This window comes from Camelus bactrianus, chromosome 9 (genome assembly GCF_048773025.1).
Source record: "Camelus bactrianus isolate YW-2024 breed Bactrian camel chromosome 9, ASM4877302v1, whole genome shotgun sequence".
In the NCBI taxonomy this organism is placed as follows: domain Eukaryota; kingdom Metazoa; phylum Chordata; class Mammalia; order Artiodactyla; family Camelidae; genus Camelus; species Camelus bactrianus.
In genome coordinates this window covers 51,475,298-51,498,003 of record NC_133547.1, presented here as the reverse complement: position 1 = coordinate 51,498,003, position 22,706 = coordinate 51,475,298, and the positions used below count along the sequence as shown (strand labels likewise).

General features: G+C 49.2%; 1 protein-coding gene across 1 annotated transcript in view; it reads left to right on the top strand.

Moving 5' to 3' along the window:
* Nucleotides 1–22,706, top strand: part of CMIP (c-Maf inducing protein) — a 220,598-nt gene that overhangs the window by 116,708 nt on the left and 81,184 nt on the right. The window contains exon 2 of the mRNA XM_074370363.1: nt 21,866–21,991. Coding sequence (XP_074226464.1) covers nt 21,866–21,991 — 126 coding nt within the window. The remainder of the gene's footprint in view (nt 1–21,865; nt 21,992–22,706) is intronic.

Here is a 22,706-nt window from a genome sequence, read left to right as displayed (position 1 = left end):
ATTCTTGTCATTTCCAAAGGCACCCCGCTGCCCCGCCATGCTCATTAACAGTCTCTGCCCGCCCCGCTTCCCCAGCCCTTGACATCCACTCGTCTGCCTTCTGTCTCCGTGGATTTATCTATTCTGGATGTTTCACATAAATGGAATCACACACGCTGAGGCCTTTAGTGTCTGGCTTCTTTCACTGAGCGTAGTGTTTCCAGGTTCATCCGCCTTGGAGCCTGTGTCAGTTTGAATTCATTCCGTTTTGCGGAGAAGTTCACGTCAAACCGCAGAGTTTGTGGATGCCCCATGACTTAGCATCTCTCAGTCCTCTTGCCTGACCTTGGCAGTTACTACGCATGGCCCGGGCTAGGGAGAACCCCATCCGCACTCCTCCTGTGCCCAGATCTCCAGCCTGCCCCTTGGCATGGCCAGAGGCACAGGGCATGACCCACACTTGTAGCTGGGCCATCCGCACGCTTCCCGATCCAGCTTAGCTGTCTGATCTCATCACCCACCCTCTCCCCCCGTGGGTGCCATGCTGCAGCCACACCCACTTCCCACCATACCCCGAACATGTTTTCCCTCCTGCCCCGGAGCCCTTTCCATCTTCTGGGCCCAGCAAACTCCTGCTTGTTTCTCAGGAGTCAGCTTTGCAGAATTGGTGGTTGTCATCTTCTTCATCCCCGCCAGAGAGTTTGTACCACTGTGTCCCATCCCGTGCTGACCATGTACCCTGTTCTCCTGACTTCCTGGAGGACAGAGCACAGGATACTGTTGGTGAATGTTTGTTGAGTGAATGAGTGACCCAATAAATGAACAAATGGCATTCTCACATTCAGATGTCACTACTTCCTCTAGCTAGCTTTTGTGATTCGTCACGTTGTCATTTATTTGTGCTCCTGTCTTTTTCCAGAAGAGATAATGGGGTTCACTCGGATCTAAACAGCTCTTTGTGGTGATAGGGTCACCCCACACCTAGCCATCCAACTTCTGGGCTCCCTCAGGTCTTGGAACCTATTGTGTAATGGGAGGCTGTAATGGAAGGTAGAAAGTCACTTTTATACCACCGATTAGGTAGCTCAGGTTTAGAAATGCTTTTTATGGACAAGGCAGAAGTCACGCCATCACCTGTGTCCCCAAGAGGGAGGACCAGCTAGGACTGCAGTGTGGCTTTCCCTTGTTGAGGTGATGGCTTATTGTGACCATTATGATAGCAACATCAATAGCAGAAAGAGTTGGTTGTTCAAGGCTCACCTGGTTGGAGACAGGTAGCCACAGCCATCCTTGGGGGCAGCCTGGTGAGTCACTATAAGGCCTGCGCACACACGTTGGCTTGCTTGATGTCTCGTGTGCTAAGGAGCCCCCACCTTCCTCAGTTATCCAGGCATTACAGCCCGGTGTTCAAGGCTCTCCATAATCTGGATCTTCACAGTTTTTCTGATTCATCTCCCTCAACCTCCATCTCTCTGCCTGATAAACTCCTATTCACCCTTCAAAACCCAGTTCAAACATCACATCCTTTCTGAAGGCTTCTTGAATGACCCAGTAGTGGAGTTAATTAGTTCACCTTCCCCAGGGCTCCCGGGCCTTCACATCTGCAGGTATCATATATGTGTATGATGTGTCTGACTCCCGCACTCTGAGAGGTCCTTAAAGGAAAGGATTCTAGACATGTTTTTCTTGGAGCAGATACTTGACAGGTGAATGAGGAGGTCTCTGTGTGAGTGCTTAAAGTTGGGTAAAGGAGGCAAGCAGGTGCAGAACTCAAGGAGGAGAGACGACTGGATTCAAATCTGGGGGCTGCAGAGTTCTGGGGGTTCACAGAAATCTCTTGGGACCTATGAGCTGTTTTTACTAATTTTGAAAAGTGTGAAGAACAGGGTTTGAGATCAGATCTATGGGGTTGGTTGTTTTCTGTTTCTCAGTACAGTGTATTCAGTTTGATTTGGCAATACCAGTTACATGGCACATGGCATTGATGCGGAATACTGGTGGACGGAGAGAGAGGGGCTTTTGTTCGTGTAAAAGGGGATACGCATGACTCATTACCACGGGCAGGAGTCCTGTGGAATGCACCTGGACGTGGGACCCACTGTTTACAGCTGGTGTGTGTCCCGATTGGTTGATTCCTAGGCTGTATCAGCTATTAAATATTTATATTATCACTTCTGATTTTTATGTCGTAAATAGGTTTTGTTTGGTAGGGAGAATTTGATAAGGTGGAATGCCTGAGGGTCCAATCGATGGGGTAGTTAATCTGTATCACGTCTGCATGGGGAGCTGGACGCAATGGTTGGCTTGACCTCTGCACCCCCAGAGCCACCGCTTAAAAAGTCCTTGGCTTCCCAGACTTCCCTTGGACGTCATAACCGTCACAGTCATCGTTAACCATCTTTCCAGTGACAAAAGTTGAGCTCACTGCCCCATGAGTGAGCTGCAGAGCCAGGACAGGGATCCAGGCAGTCTGAGTCCACATTCCAGCTCTCTCCTCCACCCCTCCTGTCTTCCTAAAGCGACCAGCCTATGTCTCTCTCCTCTCCTGCTATAGGGGGAGCAGATTTTTTTTTTAAGACTTCATTGTTTTAGAGCAATTTTAGGTTCACAGCAACACTGAGAAGAGGGCACAGAGATTTCCGCATGTACCCGAGCCCCCACCCCACACATCCTCCCTATTATCAACCCCCCTCAACGGACCCCTTTGTTGCTGTCGATGGACCTACATTGATATATCACCAGAATCCCCCCAAATACCCGAAGCCCATAGTTTACCTTAGGGTTCACTCTTGGTGTTGTACATTCTGTGGGTTTGGGCAAATGTATAATGACGTGTATCCACCACTGTAGTGTCATACAAAACATTAAAAAAAATTTTATTAAAGTATAGTCAGTTTACAATGTTATGTCAATTTCTCGTGTACAGCATAATGTTTCAGTCATACATATACATACATATATTCCTTTCCGTATTCTTTTTCATTATAGGTTACTAAAGATACTGAATATAGTTCCCTGTGCCATACAGTAGAAACTTGTTATTTACCTATTTTGTGTATAGTAGTTATTAAGTATCTGCAAATCTCAAACTCCCAATTTATCCCTTCCCACCTCCTTCCCCGTCTGGTAACCATAAGTTTGTCTTCTATGTCTCTGAGTTTGTTTCTGTTTTATAAATAAGTTCATTTGTGCCTTTTTTTTTTTGGATTCCACATATGAATGATATCATATGTTATTTTTCTTTCTCTTTCTGGCTTACTTCACTTGAAATGATGATCTCTAGGTCCATCCATGTTGCTGCAAATGGCATTGTTTTACTATTTTTTATGACTGAGTAGTATTCCATTGTATAAATATACCACAGCTTCTTTATCCAGTCATCTGTTGATGGATATTTAGGCTGTTTCCATGTCTTGGCTATTGTAAATAGTGCTGCTATGAACATTGGGGTGCAGGTGGCTCTGAATTAGAGTTCCCTCTGGATATACACTTTTCACTGCCCTAGAAACCCTCTGTGCTCCCACCTATTCATCCCTCCCCAACCCACAGCTCCCACCAACCCCTGGCAACCACTGATCTCCAAAATTTTGCCTTTTCCACAATGTCATATTGTTGGAATCACACAGTAGGTCCCCTTTTCAGATTGGCCTCTTTCACTTAGTAATTTGTATTTAAGTCTCCTCCATGTCTTTTCATAGCTTCATAGCTCATTTCTTTTTAGTGCTGAATTATATTCCACTGTCCGCATGTGACACTTTATTTATCTATTCACCCACTGAAAGACATCTTGATTGCTTCCAGGTTTTGGCAGTGGCAAATAAAGCAGCCATCAACATCCCTATGCAGGTTTTTGTGTGGATATAAGTTTTCAGAAGCCGATACTTAAATGATGATTCTAGAGATCCCACCTCTGAGTGGTGAGTGAGAGCTTGCACGCACCTGAGAGGTGGTGCTGGCCCTGCAGCCAGCTTCCTTGGGGAAGGATCATGGGGTCTGTGCATAAACAGCTAGCATGGAAAAATTCCCCTGTCACACGTCCTGGAACCTGGGGGTGGAAGCCTGCAGCCCCCAGGCAAGATCTGAGGCAGAACAGTCAGGGATTTCCTACTTCTGATTTGAAAGGCGGTGGCTGCCAGCTCTTGCCTCCCCAAGAGCTATTGTGTGTATTTGTCTAGAATTATACTCTGCCTGCCTCCAAGAGGACAGCAGCTTTGCAGAGCTAAGACACCATGTGAAATGAGGCAATTAGGATCTCAGAACCAGCCCCTCAGATCCCTGGAGACACCGATTATCCCAAGCCTTGTTTGGCTGCTCCGAACTCTCTGTTTAGGCGACAAAAGGGAAACGTGGTTTAAGTTGCTTTTGTTTTTGACCAGGAAAAGCACACAAATCCATCTCGTGGGAAAGATCCTGCCCTTTCCCCGCCTTTCTTCTCTCTTTTTCCCCTATTCCCAGATTAAACCTCTTTAAGAGACTTTAGGTAGACTTGTCAATCACAGTTGCCTCTAGAAAGGGCTGCCTCCGTGAACCCTGACCCTTAGTAGGAAGGGCTGGTTAGCTTGGTCCCGCTGTGTCACCATCTGGTGGTCTCATTTCAGGCCGGGGGTGGTTTACCTTGGGAAATATCGAGCAGCTTCCCAGTGAGATCTCTGCCTGGTGACGACATCATTCTCTCCTTTCTTAGGAAACTATTTGGCTGCGTCAAAACCCGGCATCCCCTCCCACCCTGATCCACTTTGTTTCACTTGAACTTACTGTCATTTGACGTCTGATGTATTTTTCTTGTTTGTCTGTTTTTCTGTCTCTTTTTTTCTTGTTTATCTTTTTTACTGTACCAAGGAGATTACACAAGCAGGGATGCTGTTTATTCACAGCACACAGTAGGTCCTCAGTGCTGCAGATTGGCATTTGCAGAGTTCTTGGATGACATGCATCCTCTTGTTCAGTCCTTATAACGCTGACCAGCCAGACTCCATTACCATCCCCATTTCACAGATGAGGAAACTGAGGTTTTAGTTTCTCCCGAGCCCAGGGTCTACAGCTTGTAAGAGGCAGAGCTGGGGGTGTGAAGTCAGGGTTTCTGACTTCCAAGCCCAGATTCTTTTCCCATTACAATTTGAGAAAATGTGTAAAATGCCTGAACTCAGTCTTGCTTTTCAACAAATTTACATTCAGAGCGACAGCATCTGTCTACATTTGAGATACAGTGTGCAGTGGATGTATAGACATCCCATTTTTTCAGTCTGCAGTCTACGCTGTGGCCAGGCACAGGTCCTGCACACCGCAGCACCCCCACACCTGGCACGTACCTTCTCTCTGTTGAAGGATGCAGGCGCTCATGGCTGGAAAAGAGCACAGAGTCACTCTGCGAGCCCCCACTGTGGTCTTTGTCTTTTATGGGCAACATGGATCCAGAGGAATGTGGTCTTTCGAAAGGACACTTTTTCTCTTAAATGGTATAAAATACCTACAGAAAAGCACACAGATCTGCACATCGAACAGGGCCTTGTCACCTGTACCCAGATTAAGACAGATTGTGGCCACCCCAGAGACCCCACCCCCGGGTCCCCTTCCAGCCACCACTTCCCCAAAGATGACTGCTACCCTATCCTTTGCCAGTGTCTGGACCTTATATAAATGGACTCACACATCATGTACTCTTTTGTCAGTGAAACTCATCATATTGCTGCATAAGCCTGTGGTTTTTCCAGTCTCACTGCTGTATGGTTTTCCGTTGGACGAATACGCCATCGTTTATTTTCTCATTTTCTCATGGGCGCTTGTGAAGTGCTGCTGTGATCCCTGGGACGTGGTGACCACGTGCACACAGTCCCGTGGGAGTATCTAGGAGTGGTGATCCTGGGATGTAGAAGGGAGCGGGTGAGTCAGCTCTAGCAAACACTGCCAAGTTACTTTCCAAAGTGCTGTACTAGTTCGTGCTCTTGCTATGAGCATCCTGGTTTCTCCACATCCTGGCCGTCACTGGCTGGGTACTATCATTTTTCCTCAATTTTTTTTTTTGTTGTGGTAAAATACACATAATATAAAATTGACCATTTTAGCCATTTTTAAGTGTACAGTTCTGTGGCATCAATCCATTCATATTGTTGTGCATCCATCACCACCATCCTCCAGAACTCTTTCTATCTTGCAGAAACTGAAACTCTGTACCCATTAAACAGTGACTCCCATCCTCCTCCCCAGCGCCCACCTCTAGCCGCTGGCAGCCTTTCTACTTTCTGCCTTTATGAGTCTGACTACTCTAGGTTCCTCATGTAAGTGAAATCATACAGTATTTGTCTTTTTTGTGACTGTCTTATTTCACTTGGCATAATGTCTTCAGAGTTCATCATGTTGAAACGTGTGTCAGAATTTCCTTCCTTTTTAAGGCTGAATAGTACTCCACTGTCTGAATATGCCACATTTTGCTTATCCACTCATCCACTGATGAGACACTTGGCTGCTTCCACCTTTTAGCTATAGAATAGTGCTACTGTGAACAAGGATGTACAAATATCTGTTCAAGTCATAGCTTTCAATTCTTTGGGGTATATACGCAGAAGTGGAATTGCTGAATCATATAATAATTCTTTTTAATTGAGGAATTTCCAACTGTTTCCATAGCAGCTGCAACATTTTATATTCCCACCAGCAGTGCGCAAGATTTCTAGTTTCTTCATATTCTCACCTACTCTTGTTATTTTGTGGGTTTCATTTTTGTTTTGATAGTGGCCATCCTGATGTGTGCGAGCTGTTGATAGTGTCTTTTTTTTAAGCCATTCTGATAGGCATGTAGTGATTACAGGGTGGTTTTAATTTGATTTCAGACGAGTAAAGTTTTAATGGCTATCTGCCTTGAATATTGGTTGTTTTATTCTGGCTCACTGTAGGTGACACTGGATCACCGTTCATGTTCTTCTAATCATTGTAATGCTGCTGGCACACAGTTGCGCTCAGTACATGCTTGTTAAGTCACTGGTGAGAGTACACAGTAGGTGCTCAATACATGCTTGTTATGTCACTGGTGAGAGTAGCAGCCATGTGATTCCAGAGAGAGAAAAGCATCCTTGGATTGTGGAAATTTAAGAGCCACACTTGCCCTGACTTCTGCTGACTCACTGCAGCCCCAGGCCTACAGAGACACCTCTTTCTCTTTCTTTGCAAGAAAAAAAACCTGTTCACCTTCCCAAGTTCTTGTCCCAATATCCGATTTCATCCCCAAATTTTGTGTCTCACAGAGCAGAAGAGATGGCAGTAGCTGAAAAATGCTCAGGGCAGACAGCTGCCAGCCATGACCTCGGTGTGGCTTCCCAGGACCCCTGAAAGGACAGTGCACCCTCTTAAGGGCATGTGAGAGGCCAGCCTTGCAGCTCTGATCAAATACGGCCTCTTCCATCTTGGTGTAATTAGCACAGGGAGATAACGAACCAACAGACAGAAAAGCTCGACACTGGACCTGCGCCCGGCGCCGGCCAGGCTGGTGCCCACGTGGTGCCTGCCCCAATGCAGGGTGTCATCGGCCACCACTCTGCTCTTGCGATGTGTTGGGGGCCAGCAGCCAGCCATGCATTTTTCCTGTGCACCATTGTCATGTCTAATTAGAGTTTTACCCTTAGTCCACTTACTCCTCGTGCTGCTGGACATAGACTGGTGGCTTCAACAGATGCCCGAGTGGGCCCGGGGCTGGCCTATCTAGTGCCAGCGCCAGTTCCCAGAACAGGAAAACCTAGTGACGCCTCGCACTGTGTGTCCCCAGCGGGCCTCTTCCTTCCCCTCTCTCCTCTCTCCCCCTCTTCCTCCCTTCTCTGCAGCCCAGTGGCTGCTCTGTGTTCTTCGTGGCTGCCAGCATTATCATCATCCTCACAGGGCTGAACAACAGTTACGAGAGTTGAAAGAGTCAGGGTTCAGGTTTGGGCACCACTGTTCCTTTGTGAGTGACTCTGTGTCTCAGTGCCTCATTGACTCATCTGTAAAATGAGAGCAACAGTGCTGCACACCTCAGCGTGTTCCTGTGAAGGTTCACTGATGCTTGAAAAGTCCCTCGCATATTCAGGCTTCATAGAAAGTTGCCCGGCTCCTTCTCTCCCTCAACTTGTCAGGGAGAGTGGGATAAACTCCAGGCACGGAACTAATCTGTTTAATGAAAACTGTAAGTAAAACATGTGAAGGTGTAGGTTGGCATCTGCCCGGCGTCTTTCATGATCTCGGAGAAGAGATGCCGGATCCTGGTGGTTGGGGTGGGGGGGGGGGGTGTGTGACAATGAACGGACACTGAGGGACAGACTTCAGGGAGCTTCCTTGGGCCAGAGGGCGAGGTGAATGATTGTTCCGAAACTCTGCTCACCGCAGCAATACTCAGCCACCCTGAGGTCTAGCTCGGAGACCTCAGCAAGGCAGCCCTATCCCGGAGAGGTCGGTGGTCCCAACTCAGTTCTGCCACTTCCAGCTGGGTGACCCTGGGGAGTTACTGCACCCCTCTGAGCCTGTTTCCTTTTGCATGTTGGACCAAAACATCATTCTTGTTCTTTTCCTCCCACCTTCCCTTCTCCCGGAATTTTCTAGAAGGCTGTGTTGATTGAAGGCGCTGTCTCCAGCTTTCTTTACACTGTCAGAGTTTCTCTGAATGAGTCACACTGGCTTGTTCCTGTTGTTTGGGGAACAAAGATAAGATGAGGGTTGTCCTTCCCGCTTGGGTCCTGGCAGCGCCCTTCCAGGTCACCCCCAGCAGCCTTACATCCCCACCCAGTGGAGGTGGGTGGCACTGGGAGAGGACATCCACATCCTCTGGCTTCTGGGTCATTTGCTTTCGTTTAGGGATGGGCCCAAGGGGGTTTTCTCCAAATTTGTCATCTGGGAAATTTCTGCAGAACTTGTCTGACGCTTCCACAGAATTTAGGGTTAGAGCTAAGGCCAGTCGGTAGAGGGGACATTGCTGGAGCCATCTCAGAAGTCACAGGAGGACCCAGCCCTGGGGGACACAATAAATAGCAAATTCAGCCACTCACCTACTCACCCTCTGAAACATCTTTTGATACTCTGAGCTAACTCTGAGTCCTAGAAAGAAAGCGAGGAGAGAAAACATTCCACTCGTTTTCTGCCATCCATCTTTCCGTCCCATGTGCACACTCCTCTTGAGTGGTTTAAGTCAGCACTGGGGGCACGCAGTAGCCCCCAGTCCAAACCTGCCCCGCCCCCACCTGTCTTTGTAAATAGTCTTATTGGAACACAGCCAGTCATTTGTGTATTGTCTGCAGCTGCTTTCACACCACAGCAGCACCGCTGAATTGTTAGGACAGAAACCATGTGACTCATAAAGCCTGAAGTATTTACTGTCTGGCCCTTTACAGAAAGTGTTGACCCTCCTCTGGTTTAGATCCAAGCGCTGGAGTGCCAGTCATGGCTTCATTGATAACTGGCAGCATGGCTTCGGGCAAGTTAGTTCTGGTCTCTGGGCCTCGGTTTTCTCAGCTGTAAAATGGGATCACAGTGACACCCATCTCTTGGGTCCTCCTAAGGAGTCAGTGGGAAGACGTCCGTGAGCAGTTGACACACAGGCACATAGATGATCCTTGACCAAGACAGTTGCTCAGGACACAGGCAGCAGGGTCCCTATTCTTAGGAGCTCAGCACACAGACAGCTGACGACAGTGCACAGGAAGGTACTGGGGTTGATGCACGCCCCTGCCTAGGAGAACCTAGAGGCAGGGGGCCCTTATTCCAGGCTGTCATATACCGCAGTTTTTCCCCAGCTGACTTACACCATCAACTAGCACGTGTCTGTGAGCACCTGAGAATTTGCCGTCTGGTCCCTGCTGGCATCCTTACCTCTGGAACACCAAGTGGGTAAGGGCCTGTGTGACAGTGGCAGGTGATGATGGAATTAAATTCATGCTAGTAATAACCCAAAAATGCAGTGGCTGTTCCCAGCCTTTAGCTTAAAGCTCTCATCTTAGTAAAAATACCCTTTCCTTCTGCAAAAATGTCTTCGCTGAGCACAGCGAGGAGACTGAACATGAGGGGATTAGAGACTACATCCCTTTCTGCCACATTAACCATAAGAAAAGTTTCCAGGTTGCCACCACATCCTCGGGGGCTCTGAGTCCAGTTTTGAGGAGGGTGCTGTCTCTCCTGTGGCTCCCAGAGGCCTGTGTGAAAGATGTGTTCCACCTTTTGAGAAAACTGAGCTCCGTCACCAGCTGCTTCCATCTGCAAGACTCAGGAGTCCCGTTCTCCCAAAGGCGGGGGTACGGGAGAAGAGCACACTCTACCGAGGAGCTCGTGTTTATATTAAACTTCTCTAGAATTCCCCACAAAGTATATTCTAAAAGCAATTTATCCTGTGGCCCAGGAATCCCACTCCTGGGTATTTACCTAAAAGAGTACTGTCCCCTCCTCCTCCCCCAGTAAGTACAAAAATGCTCAAAGTAGCTTTATACACAACAGCCCCAAAGCGAAAACATGCAAAGATCCATCAACACCAGTGGTACCTAGGAAGGACCACTGCCTTGCGATTAAAAAGAGGGATAAGCTAAGACACATGCATCTCACAAACGTGGTTCTGAACAGAAGAAGCCAGACACAAAAGCTCATCTACCGTGTGCTTTCCATTTGTAGGACAGCCCAGAACCCATCTCTAACCCTGGGTGCTAGAACAGCAGACACGGCCAGGCAGTGCTGCCTGCGAGGGGTGCGAGGGAGCCTGCCTCCTGGGGCGTTGCAGACGTTTCATGTCTTGACCTGGGTGGTGGGCACATGGGGCTGTGCTTATGCAAAAAAGAATGCAGCCAAGCACTTCAGATTCATGCACCTCTGCACTTTACTGTCTATATGGCATGCTTTAATTTTTAAAAAGATAGGAGGAAAGAGAGAGAATGTTCAAGAATTTGAGAAGTTTGGGCTGTCGAGGGCTGTGCTCCTGGTCTGGGTCCTGTCTTACTTTCCTAGAAGGGGAGTCCTCCAGCCTCACATAACCACTCCCTACTCCCAGACCAGCATCCCGCACACTGTGGGCTCCTGTGCCCTCCCTTCCCTCTGCTGGGTGTGCCTGGCACTCCCCTACACACCAGCTCAAAGGTCTCTTCTGAGAAGCCTTCCCCAATGTTCCAGAGCACTCCTCCCACTGCCTGCCCTTTGTACTTTACATCTGCAGCCATGGTGCTTGTCACTTTGTGTTGTCATGACCTCTGTGACCACGCCCCCATACCCCAATCAAGAAGCCCACTCTGGGGCACCCTGGGCATCTTGGGGCTCCCAGGACATTGTCTCAGGATGGGCAGGGGACATGGCACAGTGAACCGGACCTGGCCTCTTTCTGCTGACCAGCCATGACCTCTCTGTGCCTCCTTCTACCAGATGGCGGTCCCAGGAGTACCCATTTCCTGGGTTCTTGTGAAGAATCAATGAAGTGGTGCTTAGCCAAGGGCCTGGCATTTGGGATGTGCTGATTCATGGCTGCTGTGATCCTCAAAGATATTTGCTGACCCAGTGGTCGGAAGTGTGCTGACGTTGTGCCCTGGCCCTCAAGAGCCTTGATCTGCCACTGTGATGGCAAAGGCATCAGGGAGCCACGCTCTGGAGGCCCAGATTTCCACATTGTCTTCCCATGCCCATGGTGGTGACTGGGGTTGGAAGGGTCTGAACGTGAAAATATCAGTCCTTTGCTCTATTATTAAACTTCTTGACCCATTTGGCCATAAAAGGGGGCAGCTGCCATGGCTGACTCATGATTAATGAGCCAGAACATGCCTCCTGACCGTCTCCGCGGAGCTCAGTCCATGGAGAACAGCCTTGGCCAGACCCAAACACCGCCCTGCCCTCATGGCCCAGCCTGCAGCAGAGGGAAGAGGGGGCCAGTGGCTCTACCTTCTGTCCTGAAGATCTCATGGCCCCCTGGGCGGCCCCTCCCGGGCTCCCAAGAAGGGCTGGGCTGTGGTTGGTACTTGGCAGGATAGGGCGGGATGAGGTGGGCGAGCCTGCATTAGGCAGGGCTCCTGGGATGCCATCCGGGGGCCTGACCGTCCATCACTGAGGGGGGTCCTGCTTGTCACCTGTCACCTGGAGCTGGCTGATCACTTCCTGTGGGCCAGGCTAACTCCAAGCTGGAGAGCTCCTCTCTGATCTGTCTTTTTGGAGTCATCTTTGCTGATGGAGGGACTTGGAGGGTGTTTGTGTAAAGCACGTTTCTTCCTTCTTGTTGAGGCTTGAAAATGATCGCCTGGGTGTCATGAGCTCCTGCTTAGCACCTGACACTGTGCTGGGAGCTGAGCGCAACACAGCACCCTCATCTCACCGCGTCCCTGTCCGCAGCCCCATCCCTGTCCGCAGCCCTGTCCAGCCATTTCTCCCAGGCTGCCGGGTGTAATGCCCTCTTGGGGTGACCTTGAGAGAAGTGAACTGTACCCACTTCTCAGGAGGTGCTGAGCTGTGTACAGTTAATTGCTCTCCACAAACACCCTTAAGATCTGTATTCTGTCACCTTTTTTGTTGTGATATAATTGACATACCATGAAACTCCCCCATGGGGCATATGGAAACTGTTGGACGTTCTGAACAACTGCCAGACAGCTGCCCACTTTCACATTCCCCCCAGCGGTGTAAGAGGGTTCCAGCTTCTTTACATCTTCTCCAACACCTGTTACTGTCTTAAAAAAAAAAAAAAAAAGCCATCCTCCTGGGTGTGGATACTACCTCACTTTTACCTAGGAGAAATTGGAGCCTCAGAGAGGACAAATGACTTGCCTAAGGCCACACAGCCAGCAAGTGGTAGGTTTGGATTCGACTCTAGAACTTCTCATTTAAAAAAAGCCTTTTTATCAAAGCGTAACACATGCCATGTCCTGCTTGATGCATTTTAACAACATGAATGCACTGTGTCACTACCACCCTGAATCAAGACCTAGAACAGCACCAGGCAGGCCTCCAGAAGCTCCCTCTGGCCCCTTTCCAGTTCTGTCCCGTCCAGGGGTAACCAGCAGGGTCACCAGTTCTGCTGGGGGATGATGTGGTCTCACACTGTGGCAGCATCCCCTACCCCATCTTTAACTCACTAGGCTGTTAGAGACACAGGCCAGGACATGAAGTCCGAAGGTCTCGGTTCTCTTCCATCTGTCTTGAGTAGCTGTGTGTGGTCGGGTAGGACATAGGCCTGCTCAGAGCCTCCATTTTCAGTCTGTCACAGAGGTGGTCTTTGCCTCCCAGGAGGGCTGTGGCTTCCTTCCTGGGGGCTGATGGAGGTGGGAGGGGCCCTGCAGATGCAGGAGGTGGGCAAGGGGAGCCAGCAGGGGTGCTCCCAGCCTGGGAGGTCTTGATTTTGGGGCTGGGGCAGGAAGCCTCTGCTGGATCTGAGCGGGGACTGTATCACTCCAACCATCCGGGCTCCCTACCAGACTCCCTTTGAACCTTCTTCAGTTGCTCGGCCGTCAGAGGTGCCCAGGGGAACAGATGAAAAGTGCCGTGCCCGAGGACACAGATTCCTGTCCATCTGGCCCCCTCATTTTCCTGGGTCATCTGTTTCCTCCCTGACTTGTCAGCTCCAGGACCGGGACAGCGTCCTTCCCGTTCACTGCCATGTCCCCAGGCCCTGGCATTGGGTTACACATGGAACGGGTTCCACTTATTGAAGTCAGTCCCAAGGTGACCATCGCACTAGCCACGTGTCAAGTGCTCAGGCGTCCACAGGTGGCTGGTGAGGCAGACGGAGCAGATACAGATTTCCATCATCACAGAAGGTTCTATTGGACCGTGCTGACCCAGGGTTATTTATGAAGAACTTAGAATAATCACCACCAAGAAAAGAAGATCAAACAAAACACCATAAAGCATAAGAAGAATGTATTTTTCTCGTAAGAGATTTTCTTGCTCAAAACCCAGTTGCTTTTGCTTTACACATAGTTCTAACCAGCTTGGCTGTCTGATTTCACAGGCTGTATCAGGAGAGCGATCACCTTTTGAGGATCAGGTGCAGGGAAAGGGACACTGGCAGCAATAGGAAGTAGCCATTCAGCATCAAGAGAATGGCCACTAAAAGAAACAGACACAATCCCTCAAACTCTGCAGCCAGTAAATGTAGCAGCAAGCAGCTCTTTGTCCCCTTAGTGGCACCAAGAGCATTGTGTGCTACAGCACCACTCACCAGTGGGTGGTGGTAATAACAGTAGCCCTGGGGCAACAAAAGAATTAACTTATGCTCAGTGTCTTTGGTTTACGGAAACAAGGGGAGAGGGTGTGCGGCAGGCCTTCCAGCAGATTTGCTCTGGGACTGGGGCCCAGACTGGCCAACCTAGCAGCAAATTGTTACCTGCCACTTTGCTTTTTCCCTTTGTGGGATTAAAGAGAGCATCAAAATATCTTGACAGGCCTTCCCCAAATGATCACATGTGTGTGGGTTTCTGCCCTCGAGGCCGAGTTGAGCCGTCGGTGGCCTGGGGACTGGCAGGGCTGGGTGGCAGTGGGAAGGCAGCTTCTGAGCCCCTCCCCCGCTGTGCCAGGTCCTTTCTGCACTTGCGCTTTGCAATGTGCGTGTGCCCAGATACACGCATGCTTGGGTCTGGCTGGAGGAGTTGGGCAGGGCATAGAGATGGAGGTCACCCTCTGGGTGGGGAGGATTTGAGATTGAATCCAGGGTCTGTCTCTTAAAAGCAGGGGCTTGTGACATGTCATCACCAGTTTGTGCCTCCATCTCTTCTTCTGTAGCACATGGATAAAAAGGGATAAACACAACCCCCCAATCCCAGTGTTGTACAGTTAAATGAGATAATATGATACATAAAGCCCTCAGCCTGGTGCTGGCCACATAGTAACTGCTTGATGAATGTTAACCAGGGAGTCCTGTGCCTTTCTCTGGGCAGGGGTGTCGTATGGGTGGTGTTTGCAGAGCAGATACACAGCAGGCTGTTCACGACAGCCAAAACAGGATGTCCTCCAGCTGATGACTGGGTAACCCACACGTGGCTTATCCGTTTAGTGGAATATTATTCAGCCACAAAAAGGAGGAAAGTACGGATACATGCTACAACATGGGTGAACCTTGAAAACAGTAGGTAGAAGAAGTCAGATAGAAAGACCCACATATTGTGTAATTCCACTGATGGGAAATGCCTGATCCAGAGATGGATAGCAAACTGGTGGTCACAGGGACTGGGGGTGGGGGTAACAGGGAGCAAGCACTTAATGGTTGTGGCCTTTCCTTTTGGGATGATGAAAACGTCTTACAACTAAACTGAGGTGGAGGTTGCACAGCATGGTGAAAGCACTGAATGCCACTGAATTGTGCATTTTTAAATGGGTGATGTTTAATTTTACATCATGTGAATTTATCACAGTTTTTTATTTTTATTTTTTTCCCCTTAATGGAGGCACTGGGGATTGAACCCAGAACCTCATGCACACCAAGAATCCGCTCTACCACTGAGCTATACCACCCACCCCCAGTGAGTTTTTTAAAAAGCAGCAGAGGGAGGTGAGGGCTGAAGCCCACTCACCTGATCCCAGCCTCCCAGTGGTACCACCACCGAGGTAACAGCATCACCACTATTATTATTGCCCTCGTTGTTGTTGAATGTCCCCTGCCCTCCGACTTGATGTCTCTCCTTGGAGGCCGGGGTTTGTTTGGGGGGCTGGGGACAAATCCTCTCTTGTGCCGGTGGGGCTGTGCCGTGTGGGTCCCCTGCATGACTCGGGCAACGTCCACACACAGAGAGAAGAGATGAGTCCCCAGCGTGCTGTGCCTGCCAGGGCGGCAGCCCCCCCACGACAGGCAGCCCGCTGTTCTCAGCCTGGGCCCCTGGCTGGGCACGAGTTACCACCCTCCCCTCCTCCAGCCTCGGAAGCAAGCTCATGGAAGGTGTTCCCAGCTCCTCCTCCCCCTCCCCAGGAACAGTGCTGGGCACCTTCCCGACCTATCTTAAGTCAGCCTGGAGCCTTGTCTTGGGGGCCTGCAGACGTCATGATTCATACTCCCTTTTAGGGAAATCCCCATGGAAACCAGCAGGCAGGTCTGGGCGGGAGAGGGCTGGCTCCCCAGAAAGGCAAGGGGAGGCAAAGCCTGGTGGCATTGTGCCAGCATTAGGGGCCAAGGTCAGGGACTGTTTTGGGGGACCTTTCATCACCCCACACCCTGCCTGCTCTGCGACATGGGAAGCCTGAGAAAGTGTAGAGTTTAGAATGTAAGCCCTGAAGACCTTTAGGGTTGCTGGGGTCCCTGATGAGTTCCCTCCAGGCCCAGTTTTCTCTAGCTCAGATCCAGGGGTTGAGTGGCAGGGAAGAAACTCATCTCAGAAACAAGAGCAGAGGTGCAATATTCTCTCCCTGGTCTGGCAACACCAGGACCCCCACACTGGTTCCTTGTCATCCCCTGAGAGCAAAAGGACAGAGGCATCCTTGACCTGTTCCCTGACTCACATGGGAAAGCAGCACCTCCAAGAGCCAGGACCCCACTTACAGAAGAGCCCCTTTGCAGAAGAACTCCCTTGTAGAAGGACCCCCTTGCAGACTTCAGAGATGCCAGCTCCCATGCCGTGCAGTTACAATGCGGGCCCTGGACTACCAGGCAGCCACACTAAACTCACATGGGTCAGAGCGGCGTACAGCAGGGCCCAGCCAAGCTGGTGGCCCAGGATGAAGGACCCCAGTCTTAGCCAGGGCTCCTCAGTTCTTTTTAATTTCTCTTTAATGAGAGCAATTTGGCAATAACATAAAATATGCTCTTACCCTTTGTCCCAGTAATTCCATTTCTGGGAATCTGGCCTAAGAAAATAATCCTAAACATGGGCTAGAAAAACATGTTTCACAAGGATGTTCATTGTGGAGTTGTTTATAGTAACATAAAATGAAACCCCCACACCATCTAGGGGAGGGAGTGGGAGTGGTGATGAAACAAGCGGTGGTTGAATATGTAATAGACGCTAAAACGGTAGTTCTGAAGATTACTGTTGAGAATATAGGGTGTGCGTATGATGTCACATTATGTGAAAAAAGGTGAATTACAGAATTACATGTACCTGTAAAAAAATTATATATGAAAAATAATCAGGAAGGCAGTATACCAAAGTGCTAATGAGAGGTCTTGATACGATTTTTTCTGAAAGATTTCATTCTGTTATTCATCATCTTCCAAATTTTCTTGAACATTCATGCATTGTGTTTTTCAGGCAGGTTTGAGTTGTAATTTACATTCAGTACAATTCACCCTTTCAGTGTGTGAACTTTGACAAATGTGTACAGTCAAGGAACCACCATCACAATCGAGACATAGAATATTACCATCACCCCAAAAAGTTCCCCCACGGCCCTCCTCCGTGCCCCTCGGTAACCAGTCCCTTCCCCCACCGCAGCTGCTGGTCTGATTTCAATCCCTATGGTTCTTGCTTATTCCAGGATGTCAAACAAACGGAAACATACAGTACGTCTTGCACTGCTTCTTCACGTAGTAATAACTTTTAATCTGCTTAATGTTCTCTTAAATGCCCACCTCTTAGAGCTGGGTTTCCTAGCTTCCCTCAAGTGGAGAATTTAATTTTTCCTTTTTATCTAACTCAGCCTTTACCCCATGCAGGAATCTTCTTCTCTGGAGCTCTGACCATCATGTTCAGATTACCAGGGAATTATCAGTTATCTGTAAAATTGTCCCAACAGTGTGAAAGTACCCAGGAGGGAGGAGGTCCTTGGTTGGCGTTAGCTCACACCTGAATCCAAAGAGCTGCATTTGGGTGGGGGGTGGGGAGCTTCCAATTCCAATCTGTCCCCTCACAAGCCCCAGGGGCTCCGGTCTAGGCTCTGTCCATGGTGATGATAACAGTAACAACAATAGTGGTAGGAGCAGAGTTAATTTCTCTTAATAAACATTTTATGTTACAATAGTTTGAGATGTAAGGAAAAGTTACAAAGACAGTACAGGGAGTTCCCATATACCCGACACCCCCTTTCCCCAGCTGTTAATATCCCACGGTAGCATGATACATGGGTCAAAACTAATCAGCCCATATTGATATGCTGTTATTAAAGTCCACACTTCATTTGATTTCCTTAGTTTTTCCCTAATGTCCTTTTTCTGTCCTAAGATCACAGATGAGCTCACAGTACATTTAGTCATCATGTGTCCATGGACTTCTCTTGGTGGGAACAGATGCTCAGACTTTCCTTGTTTTTGATGAGCGCCAGTCAGGTATTTTGAGGAGTGTCCCTCAATTGGGGTTTGTCTGATGTTTTTCTCGTGATAAGACTAGAATTATGGTTTTAGAGGAGGAAGATCTAAGAGATAAAAAAAATTAGTGTTTCTTCCAATAGTTTATTGTATTGAGCTTTTTAATGTGTTCCAGATGCTGGGCTAAGCCCGTGACAAATTGTATCTTCTTTAAGGCTCCTAACATTCTATGAAATTCTCATTTTACCATTGGAGGAAACTGGCTCAGAGAGGTGTGGTAACTTGCATAAAGACACACAGTAAGTGCTCAAACACCAGTCTCATTGATTCTCCACATTTTGCTGTTAGCCAATATTGCTTCAAACAGCAACATACATGCTTTAAAAAAAACAAACAAACAGTTATTTATACTCAGCCTTTCCCCAAAAGCCTGTGTTGCATCTTCTATTCAAGGCCACCTTGAGATAGCCACAGCAGGGTCAGGAGAAGAGGCTGGCACAGGTGGTTAGCAGGTCCTCTGTCATGATAAATCCCACATGTTGTAGTCATCTGGAGTGTGTTCCCAGGGGTTGGTGTGGGCCTGCCCTGTTTTGGGGTCTCCAGGAGGATGTGGTTGGAAATAGAAGCCTCTGGGCTTTCTGCTTGTGTGCCCAAGGTACGATTCTAATGCATCCAGGCTGGCCGTTTGCTTGGTTTGGATAATCAAATCCACGCCATTGCAGTATTGCTGTATACCCTTGTGGAATTTTTGGAATGGTTTTCTGCGTCTCTGTCCTTGGGTGTGGTCCAGCGATTTTCTAGATGCCCTAGTGGCTGCATCCTAGCCCATGTCCTCTGGCTTCTGTGTGCATCAAGGGGTCGGTGGGCTGGGGTTTGGGAGCCAGCCAGACAGACCTTGAAAAGGGAGAGGTGGGCCTGAGCCAAAGGAAAGGCCTGTGGTGCATCCGGGCACCCAGGTGCCTTTGCTTCCTAAAGGAGTTTTTTTTTTAATTTATTAATTTATTTTTAATGTTAATTTAATACTTAAGACTAATAACCAAAGCATCTTCCCAAGTATGTTATGCATGGTGATTATAAGTAATACATGGATGGACATTTTTTTTTTATTTAGGAAAATATTCCTTCATTTGTTAAGGAAATAACCATCACCTCCTCTATGTCTGGCACTGTTTAGGCACACGGAACAAACCGATAAAAATTCCTGCTCTCATGGTACTGAAACACTATCAGGAGAGACAGTCAGTGAGAAACACAATAAGAATGTCCCCAATCCCCCAGGCCCCTGGTGTCACTGGTGTTCTCAGGACAAGGCGTGCTGTTAGGGCTGAGTCATTTACTGCAGACGGTGGAGACTGTGATAGTGCAGGGATGCTGGAAGTGGGCAGAAGGGCGAAGGGGAGCCCACATGTTTGCCTTTGAGGTACACTGATAAACCCTGTTGGTTGGACATGGAGGCCACCTTGGTTGGTGTTGGGTGGGCCATGTGCTGGTGAGAACTTGGCTGCTTCCCACTACCCCTGCCAGTGTCTGAGCAGCCTCATGGCTCACTTGGACCTGTGCAGGAGCCTCCAGGCTGTTCCCTGCTTCTGCCCACTCCCTCCACGCAGCGGTCCCAGTGATGCTATGAAACTTGTCTACGGCCCTGCAGCACCCACCCCATGGGGGATGATCCCCAGAACCCCACTGGGCCTTTTGGTCCCTCTGGGAGTGGCATGCCCGTCTCTCCCAGGCATATCTTACCCACCCTTCCTCCCTTTGGCCTTCGATCCTCCCTGAGCATCACAGCTTGTTCCTGCCACTGGGCCTTTGCACTGGCCACGGGCCCAGGACACACTTCCCCTCCATTTTTGCACAGCACTCCAGCTCTCTGCCACCTGTCATCACCCCCTATCTTGATTTTTGGTGCACCAGTTGCCACTCTCCAGTGGCTTACTTATTTGGATAATTTGTTTGTTATCTCTTTGCCCCAGTGGGCTTCTGTCTTATTCCCTGCTATATCCCCAGCAGCCAGCCTGGGGCCTGGAACAAAACAGATGCTCAATAAATATTTGTCAGGTGAATGAACGAGTGAATGAATGAACAGATCAATCGATCAATTGCTCTTACTTCCTGAGCCTGGTGACAGGTGATATCAGGGAAATTTGAGGCAGCTTAAGCCCTAACCCCTTTCTACTGTATCTCAGCTTTGGTAGACAGAAACTGAAAATTAAAAACCTCCCAGAGGTCCTAAATCCTTAGGGTAAAGTCCACTTGTTGGGACACAGATTTTAAATTGCTTGTATCACAGCACAGTGGTCAGGGCGTGGATCCCCAAGTCAGCAGCTGAGTTCAGTCTTGGCCACATCCCTTGCCAGCTGGGTGACCTTGGGCAAGTCACATGACCTCCTGAGTCTCAGCTTCCTCATCTGTGCAGTGGGAATGCCAAACACCTGCTCAGGGGACTGTTCTGAGGGTTAAAGGAGATAGTGCTTGCCCTGTGCCCTGGGAGTGCTTGGTGTGTGTCAGACCTTGGGAGATATTAGCTGTTATTCTCAGCTGCGCTAACTCACCTCTGATTCTGCTGCAGTCTGGCTTCCTGGGGCCAGAGTGGCAAGGACACTGCTGGTTCCTGGTGTCCAGTGCATTCCCCTGGTGCCTAGCACCTTCTCTCTGTGACAGCGGAACTCACTCAGCCGTGAGTGACTGTGAATTTCTCTTACCCCATCCCCACCCCAGCCCTGACCAATGACAGTCCTTATCATTCTTCCTTTCAACACAAGTTATTGAACCCTTGCCACATGCCAGATACTGGGGAGAGAAAGACAGAGATAGAGAGACAGAGCAGGGACCAAGACAGACAGAGGCCTGACCTCACAGAAGCTGCAGCATGGCCAGGGAGCAAACATCATACAGATAACACATAAGTCCACAATAATTAAAATGGGTGTGGTGAGCATGCCTGGCACAGGAAGGGATGCAACCAGGTGAGTTATGGGGTCTGGAGGGTCACAGGTTTCCCGAAGAAGCCCTGTCGAGCTGAGACCTGGAGAGTAGAAGAGGAGAAGGAGGGCAGGAGGGACCACAGCCTTTTGGGGACAAGGAGCTGGCTGAGATTGCCGTGGATGGTCAGCAGTCCTGGATGGGGGTGCATGGAGAGGGAGAGAGAAAAAGGGATGGGGCTGGAGGAGGACGCGAGACCAGACCTGCAGGGCCCGTCGATGGTGGGTGGAAGCATGGAGTTTGTGGTTGGGCCACTGGGAGCCATTGAAGGACGCTGAGCAGGGGAGTAGAGGGATTGAGTTTGCTGACTTGGAATGTGAACCTGGGTACCAAGTGGAGAACACATACCTGTGAAGAGAGATGAGGCAGGGATCCAGCAGGGGGTGGGGGTGCCTGCTTTCTGGGCACGAGAGGATGGTGGCTTGACATGGTGAGGGATGCAGGTGTCCAGGCACTGGCTGTGCCAGGCCCACGGATGCCAAGAGGAACAAGGCACAGCCCTTGCCCTCAAGGTGCCCCCAGTCTAGTCCTGACTCTACAGGTCCAAACATGTGGGCAGGTGTCTGCCAGGGCCCCTCGCCTCCAGCTGGACGCTGCTGGCCAGGAAAGACAGAGTCCTTTGGTCCCCAGAGCTGCCAAGTGTCTGTACCAACTCAGTTTGCTTGTTGCTAGAGTGGGGATGTCTTCCAGAACCTTCTTCCGAGGTACAGCTTTTGTGCCTGATCTTGTAACCAATGTATGTCTTGTCTTTTTCTTTTTTTGCTGCAGCCAACTGGGTACATGGAAAACTCAGTCTCCTACAGCGCTATTGAAGATGTTCAGCTGCTGTCCTGGGAGAACGCCCCGAAGTACTGTTTACAGCTCACAATTCCTGGGGGAACTGTCTTACTGCAGGTAGGATAAATAAACATGAACAAGCAGTTTCTGCTCCCGTCCCCACTCACTCGCCCTCCTCTTTCTCCTCGGAGGGAGACCGCCAACTATCAGGAGGAAAGGTTGTTTAACTTAGGGTGTTTTTTTCCTCCAAGTATGAGCAAGGTGTAAATCGAGGCTCACGGTGGGAGAGGAAGAGGGAGTGTGCACAGACAGAGCTCCTGCTGCATGTCTGCCGCCGTCTAGGAACTTTACATGTTGAGTTTTTACTTCTCTTAACGAAGCTGAGAAATAGGTTTTCTGGTCTCCATTTTACAGATAAGGAAACTGAGGCACATAGAGGCTTTAAAAGACTGTGAAAAGCAAGTAAGCAACAGATGCCACCTTTTGCTCTGCTTCGAGTGAGGAGGTTTCTTCTCCTTGATCTAAGTCTTTGGGACTTTGCTGGAAGTAGAAGCCATCTCCTTGGAAGAGTGTGCATTTTGTGTGTGTTGGTCAGGACTGTTGGTTGGAAATGATGCAGACATTATTTAAACTATCTGAAGCAAAAGGAGAATTTGATGCTGTAACTTTTAAGGTAACTGGAAAGTTTAAGAGAGGGCTTTAGGCATAGCTGGATCCAGGAGTCAAATTTTGTCATTGATATTCAGTCTCTCTCTTCCTATCTCCTGGGTTTGCTTATTGTGTGCTGGCTTCATTGTCAGGCAGTCTCTCCATGTGGTGGGAAAGGTGGACT